Raw genomic sequence first — 7,764 nt, forward strand, 5'->3', positions numbered from 1 at the left:
TTTAATACAAAACAATTTAATTGAAATACCTGTATAAAAAAATATGATTTCCAGACATCTCGCTTTTGAACTGAAAGAAACCCCCATCCACAGTGCCTACGCACACCGGGATCACACACACACAGCTGCTGAAATAAATTAAAGGCTTGCGACTCTGCCCCCCACCCCCAACCTCCAGAGCCAACAAGCAGACTGTACAATGTCAATAATTTAAAGCCCGCCCCCTAGGCGCAGGGCTTCGAGGCGGCAGGGTCACCATGCCCCTTAATTAGCCGCTGTACCAGCCCACCTGGGACAGACACAGGAAGGACTGGGGCCTGGGGTCCACACGCACAGCCACCCCTCTCCTCTGCCCACAGGCCTTAAGGAGGTAGGGCTGCTGGGAGGGAGGAACCTTAACAAATAAATTAAACAATAAATAGCCCTCCTCGGGGTCACACCATAAATAAGATGCCTGCACGCGCACGCGCATCGGGTGGGCGGGCGGCAAGGCCTGAACGCTGCATTGCTTGTGCACAGTCGCGCCCAGACGAACACCGAGACGCTGCGGGGGGGTCACGAGGGGCCCTGTGCCCAGGTGAGATGAGGCCACAGGCTCAAGAGTGCTCCTGGTCCAACTCGTCAGACGCGTAAGCGCCCGGGCGGTCAGGACCCGCTCTGGAGTTGCACAGGAGAGGGACGGTCTCGGGTCAAGCGCCGGTGGTGGGCAGGTAGACCTGGCTTGGTCCGGAGTGTCTTTGGACAGACAGAGCTTGAGAAAACCAAGTCCCGTGAGAGCAGCGTTCGAAAAGGCACTCAAAGCAAAGGAAACGGGTTGGTGCCAAAGGCAAAGGTCACCAGGGGTCAGAGATCACCGCTTTCGAAAAGGAGCAGATAGCCTGGTCAGGGCAGGCCCTGCTCACAAGCTCTCACTGCTGGAGGTGGTGCTGGCCCCGTCGTCGGTATCCAGGGCACAGAGCCGCAAGTCGCAGCTCTCTGGGGTGCCCCCCTCGGCCCCCAGCATCCAGGGATGGGCAGAGATCTGGTCCAGCGAGGGCCGCTCCGAGGGCCGCAAAGACAGACACCACTGAATGAGCTGCTGGCACTCTGAGGAGGAGAAGAGCATCAGCACGAGGCCTGCCACGCCCCCCACCCCCGCGGCCGGCCCAGCGCCCCCACACACCTGGGGAGACCCTCCTTCGGAAGAAGAGGCGGCCCCGGAGAATCTCCTCGTCCTGCTCGAAAGGAATGTCCCCGCACACCATGTCGTAGAGTAGCACACCCAGGGACCACACGGTGGCCGAGCGCCCGTGGTAGCGGTGGTAGCGGATCCACTCCGGGGGGCTGTACACGCGGGTGCCTGCAGTACACGCGGGACTTAGCACGCCCGCCCCGGGGCAGCGGCCGACAAGGCATACAAACGCAGCGCCCGCACTCCCGGCGGATCCTCTCCGAGGCGGAGCCAGAGGACTGAGCAGCCACGACATCCTGCCCCTCCTCGCCCTGGAAAAACCCCGGCGGGCGGGGCCTCCCGGGCGCCCCGCCCCCCCAGCTGGCCCGGCGCGGGCGGCAGGTCACGTGAGCTCGGGCTCGGGTTTCACAACAAACAGATGTGAGGTGAGGATACGGGAGGGGCGGGGAGCCCCGGCTTCCCCGGCTCCGCAATGCGGGCATTTCTGCGCTGCGCCCCCACGCTTCGCGCGCGCGCGCGCGGAGACAAGGCTCACGGCGGCGCCGGGCTCCCGGCTGGGCCAAGAGAGTCCAGAGCCCACCCCGCGCCCCCACCCACCGGCCACAACGGCCCGAGAGCCCACTCTGGCCACGCTCGCGAGCGAGCCGGCGCAGCGCGCGGCCCCAACAGTCGCCAGCCCCTCGGCCCTGCCCGAGAAGAGGGCGCTCACCGTCGAAGTCGGTGTAGACCGTGTCGCGGAGCAGAGCGCCCGAGCCGAAGTCGATGAGCTTGAGCTCGCCCGAGCGCAGGTCCACCAGCAGGTTCTCGTCCTTGATGTCGCGGTGCACGACCCCGCAGCTGTGGCAGTGCCGCACGGCAGCCAGCACCTGCGCGAAGAAGCGGCGCGCCAGGGCCTCGTCGAGGGCGCCGCGCTCCGTGATGAAGTCAAACAGGTCCTGCGCCGGCTCGGGCCGCTCCAGCACCAGGAGGAAGCCGTCGGGCCGCTCGAACCAGTCCAGCAAGCGGATGACCCCGCGCGCGCCGCCGGCCGCGCCCACCTTGCGGAGCAGCACCACCTCCAGCGGCACAACCGCGCCGGCCTAGGGGACACGGCGGTCAGCGCGCTCCACCTGGTTCCCGTGCCCCCCGCTCCGCCCGGCGCCCCCGCCTGTGCTTACGATGCTGCCCCACTCGGTCACCCGCTCCTTCACCACGTGCTTCACGGCCACCTGGGGAGAGGGAACCAGTGGTCAGGCCCACGAGGACGCAACGACGCGCGCGGGTCGACAATCCCGGGTGCCCGGCGGCCAGACTCACCGGGAGCCCGTCAGCGATACGGCTGCCAGCGTAGACCGTGCCGAAGCCGCCGCTGCCCAGCACGGCGCCCACCTGATACACCTTCTCGAAGCTCTCCTTTTCCGCCTTGGCTGTGGGGAACCCACAAGCAGGGTTGGGGCGGCTGGGGAACCCGGCCCCCGGTCTCCCCCGGACCCGAATGTGCCCCAGACCCCGGCCCCCCGACCCTAGTGTGCCCCAGGTCCCCGGCCCGCCGACCCTAGTGCGCTCCAGACCCCGCCGCCGCATACCTGGCTGCAGGATCTTCACCGGGAGGTGGTCCACGCCGCCCGGCCCGCACAGGTGTGCCAGGGAGCCGAACTTGGAGAGCAGCATCGCGGGCGGCGGCCGGGCGCGGGCCTCGGCTCCAGGTCTCCGCGCCGCCTCTCGCCCGGCCCGGCTCCCCGCGCGGCGGCGGACGCGGGAGGGCGACCTCCCGGGACCGCGCGGAGCCCCGACCAGGAAAGCGGTAGGGCGCGCCGGTCTCCGAGCTCGGGCGAGGCCGCCCGCGCGGCGCAGTGCCCGGCAAAGCCCCGCGTGGACCGCGCGGACGCGCCGCAGGCCGAGCCGTTCACACGCGCCGGCCGCCGCGCCCTGGGGTTTTGGGCCGCGGCCGCGCGTATCCCTCCGCGGGGGCGGGCCAAACTGGGCCCCGCCCCCTCCGCCCGGGCGGTGGCGCGCCTTCCGGGGTGGGCGGGGCGGACCGAGGGCGCGGCGAGCCGGCTGGGACTAGCTGGCGGGAGCGAGGCCGCGGAGGCGCACTGCGCGATGGAGCGACTCACTCCTCCGCGCGCACACGGGTGCCCGCGTCCGCGCAGCTCCCGCGCTCGGGGCGGGGCCGCGGGAGCCAATGGGAGCCCGCGTTTGCGAAGGGCACGGGGCCTAGCCAATGGCGACACCCGGGCGGGGCGGGGCCGCGGGAGCCAACGGGAGCCCGCGTTTGCGAAGGGCACGGGGCCTAGCCAATGGCGACACCCGGGCGGGGCGCGGCCAGAGCCCCGCCCTAGGCCGCTCTGGGAAGGTCACCGGCGAGACCGGCCAGGCGCCGGTGGCCTCGCAGGGAATGTAGCGGCTGGGCTGCGAGGAGCCGCGGGAGTCGGGAGTCAGCTTCCGGTACCCCGGGCTGTGCTCGTCCCCCCTGGGCAGGCAGCGCCCCCGGACTCGAAACCCCCGCCTGGGGTGGGCAGTGTCCTGCCCACCCCGGGCCACAATCCCCACTCGGCCTGACCGCACACCTGCAGCCCAAGGGCCTTTCTGACCGTGCCTGCCCTCGGGGACCTTTGCCCTGCTGTCCCCGTGCCTGCAGGGCCCTCCCCTGCGCTCCACCCACCTGGCTACGCACCAGACCCAGCCGCTGTCCACCTTACCAGGGAGGCCACCTTGACCGCCTGTGTCAGGGCTGGCATTAGCCCAGGTCTTCACGGCCGTGGTCTGGACCTGAGCCCGTTCTCCGCCTTCTGTACAGCACAGACCCATCCGGCCCCACGGGTTGCCGACCTCAGCCCAAGGTCACCACCGGCCTGAGTAGCTCAGGTGTGAGCAGCCATCTGCCAGCCCCCTGGCTGAGCCCAGGACGCCCACTGCTTCCCACAGCCATCCAGAGAGGATTGAGGACTGGGGGAGCCAAGAGGTCAAGGTGCTGGTCCTTCTGGCATTGCAGGTACTTGGTGTGGCCCCTGGAGGCCAGGCTGGGGTCACATCATTGCAGCCGCATCCCTGGGCCCCCCTGAGGTTGCCTTCAGGCGTGCCCTCCAAGCATGTGCCGCAGAGGCCCTTGCCAGCCTGCTGGCTCCCTCAGCTTGCCCAGCCAGCCCCAAGTCACACGGCTTCGTTGCCACCGTCCCTGCCCCAGGGCAGAGAGTGGAACTTGCGCTGGTGCAGCTCATGGGTTTTTACCTTCCTGGAGCTCTGTCCACCACCCTCCTGCTGTGTGGACATGAGGCCAGGGCCAGGGCTGGCCAGTGCACCACGGACCTCAGGCTGGTAAGAGCTACTCACAGGGTCAAATCGAAGGCAGGGTGCCCACCTCTGCAGTGGAGTCCAGAGACTCCCATCTTCTTGTGGGTTTTTCTCGGGGACCAGTGGGTAGTCCACAGGGTCTTCCTTCTGGGGTCAGGCTGCTGCAGGTTCCTGGACCCGTAGCTTGTCCTGGGCTGGGGAGGGAAGGGGTACTGTAGAGTGTCCTGGGTCTCGGTATCAAGATGTGAGTCTGAGGGTAATTCCAACTCTGTCAACAGGGGCCGAAGCCCCCCATGGCCTCCCCTGTGGGCCTCCAGCCCCCCATGTGAACGCCTTGGGTGTCCTAACCTTGGGAGTCAGGCTTGGGAGGTCGGCAACCTGGGATGAGGGCCACCCCTGCCCCTAGAAGCTCCAGAGTCTTGATCTGAAGACCCTGAGTCTCCTCAAACTCAGAGCAGGGTTCACTCTCCTTCAGAAAGGGGCGATGTATGTCTCTCTTCCCCCGGCCCTAAGGTGGGCTGAGCCACCTCTGGAAGCCCCTGGGGTCTCTAGGAGTGGGGAGGGGCCCCCCGCCTGGTCTGGGAGTGGAGGAGAGAGCAGGAGGCGACCTGTTTCCTGAGATGGAGGTTTACTCAGAGCCTTCATCTCTTCCAGACTCGTGTGTGTTGTAGACGTGCTGTGGTGTGTGTGTCCTGCATGTACTGTGAGTCCCTGAGGGTCAGAACGGACCCAGACCCCCCTCCCTACCAGGGGCTGTCCTGCAGGGGCCCTCTTTCAGGTCCTGTCTGTCCCCAGGAATAGGCCTGAGATGACCCCGCCCAGTGGGCAGGACTCAAGCAAGGTGCTGCCCACCTCCCATGTCTCTACCCTGCCAGCAGGCATGGCCTACCCCATTTGTCAGCTTGGCACATGGAGGCTCTGAGGGATTTTCCCAGAGGCGGGGCCCCTGCCCTCCTTACACAGGAAGGTAAAGCCAGGTCTGAGCCCCAAGGGCCCCTCGCCCTTCTGCCCCAGGCACCACCCTTGGTCAGTTACCCCAGGCCACCTCTTCACTGCAGGTCTGATCCACACCCCTCTTCCAGCCACATCCCCACAGGGCAGGATGTCAAGCCCTGCCTGTTTTTTCCTGGTTCCTGGAAGGCCCATCCGGTGGGCCTTAAAAATAGCTCTGGGCCCCACAGGCGGGCCTGGCCCAGGTCAGCAACTTCACGGCGGCAGAGCTGGGGCCACTCCTGCAGCTGTGGGAGGAGCTCCCAGAGGAGGGCTCAGCTGAGGCACCAGGCCACCTCGCTGACGGCAGAAGCCGGGCCTGGTCCCTTGGACCCCACCACCCTGGGCGTGCCCGCAGCTCAGGCCAGCGTGCTGCGAGCCCCCGTGTCCAGAGGGCCATCCTGCAGAGAAGGGCTGCCTCGCAGGGAGGCCGGGTGTCTCTTCAGGTTTCCTGTGTCTTCTCTAGGCAGGTGTTTCCTAAGTGTGGGGAGCAACTTGGATCCACCCGGGGGCTGCAGCCCCACCCCACCCTGGAAACAGCCCTTCCTGGCCCTGCACAGCCCCACAAGGTCACCCTGCCCTGGGGGCAGGAGGGGCGGCTATTGCCATGATGATCAGAGCCAGGCTGTCCTCCCTGGATCAGGGAGGAAGAGGAGGCCGCAGGGCAGGTAGCCTCCGTCTCCACCTTGTCTCCCATCCACACACATACACACTCACGGACACTCATGCACACATTCATATGCACTCACAGATACTCGACACTCAGGGACACTCAGGGCACTCACTGACAGTCATGCACACATTCACATACACTCACAGACACTCGACGCTCATGGACACTCAGGGACACTCATGCACACATTCATACACACTCACAGATACTCGTGCACACGGACACTCATGCGCACTCGAGGACATTCACACACACCATGAACATATGCGCGTTCGTGGACACTCAGACACTCGATGACACTCATACACATGGACACTTATGCATACTCACAGACATTCATACAGACATACCACGAGCACTCATGCACACTCACGGACACTCATACACACTCAGGGACACCATGCACACTCACGGACACTCATACAGCGGGCACTCACACGGCCATGCACGCACACGTTCATACACTCAGACACTCATGCACACTCAAGGACACTCATATACACTCACGCACGTGGACACTCAAGAACATGCATACACGTGGACGCTTATGCTCACTTGCGGACATTCATACACATGGGTACTCACGCACATAGACAGGCACACACACCGTCACACGCTCACACACGCTCACGGCCGGGCGTCACGGCAGGGAGCCGGGCAGCACAGGCTCTGGGTCTGGGCCCCCGTCCCCCCGCCCCACTCAGTCCCTGCGCCAGCAGCCAGGGCCGCCTCACCCGGCCCCTCCAGCTGACCCTGGCCATCCCGTGGGGTTGCTCGGCCCTGCCCTGGACTCTCCGTGCCCCTCCACCCCACCGGCGCCCGGAGGACCGCCTCCCGCCCCTGACCCCTGTCCGTGCCCCCTCAGCCCCCAGGTCTTCCCGGTATCCGCACGTCACTGTCCCGCCTCCCATCCTCCAGGGCCGCCTGGCCAGCAGGGTCAGCCCAGTGACTCGCCCCCCTGAGCCCTGTCCCGCCTCCACCCCTGTGCTAGAGCCCTCTGCAGCCCCCGGGGCCTGGCTTGACAGCGCCCAGCTTCACCCCAGCGCCGTCTGGCTGACCCCAGGCGGGGCCCCAGGAGCTCTGCGACTGGCTCGGGCTGCACCCCTCGTGGCACAGGCGTCCCTGTGGCTGCAGCCGGGCTGAAGCGGGAGGGGCCTTCCCTCTGGCCCCCTCTGCCTCTGTCCTGGCCTCTCACCCACCTGAGAGAGGAGCCAGCAGAGCCAGCGCTTCGCAATGTGCCCCAGAGGCAACGGGGCTGGCCTGCGCTGGGGCCTGAGTCAGCGGAGGCTGTGGCTGGTGGCCTGTGGGAACCTGGGTCACCCTGGCCGGGCGCCCCCTGCCTGGCCTGACCCCAGGCCAAGTTCAAGACCTGCCACCTCCTCTCGGTATCCCACCTCCTGCCACCCTTGTGCATGCCACCTCAAGCCGCCTGGCAGTGGTCACCTGGGTCCTGGCCAAGGGAACCTTGAAAAATCAGGAATGCCAGGGATACCCAACCTGGGGAGAGGCTGGAGTCCCGGTGGATCTGACCCCGAACCCAGCTGGGCTAGAGCGCCCTTCCCCAGCCTGGGGGTGGCGGTGACGGGAGCAGTGACCAGACCTCGGGGGCTGCCCGGGCCGAAGGGGTGGTGTCCTCACCTCGGCCCTCCGTCAGGCT

At 66.7% G+C, this 7,764-nt stretch overlaps 1 protein-coding gene across 1 annotated transcript; it reads right to left on the reverse strand.

The window, feature by feature from the left end:
• On the reverse strand, window positions 1-3,097 carry PIM3 (Pim-3 proto-oncogene, serine/threonine kinase). Its single transcript, XM_055560142.1, has 6 exons — window positions 2,737-3,097; window positions 2,468-2,577; window positions 2,329-2,379; window positions 1,881-2,250; window positions 1,163-1,339; window positions 1-1,086 (listed from the first exon to the last, which is right to left on the reverse strand). The coding sequence occupies exons 1-6, from the start codon at window positions 2,819-2,821 to the stop codon at window positions 899-901; spliced, it is 981 nt and encodes a 326-aa protein (XP_055416117.1). The 5' UTR covers window positions 2,822-3,097; the 3' UTR covers window positions 1-898.
• Window positions 3,098-7,764: the final 4,667 nt, after the last annotated feature.

The sequence above is a fragment of the Bubalus kerabau genome, chromosome 1, assembly GCF_029407905.1.
Source record: "Bubalus kerabau isolate K-KA32 ecotype Philippines breed swamp buffalo chromosome 1, PCC_UOA_SB_1v2, whole genome shotgun sequence".
NCBI classification, from domain to species: domain Eukaryota; kingdom Metazoa; phylum Chordata; class Mammalia; order Artiodactyla; family Bovidae; genus Bubalus; species Bubalus kerabau.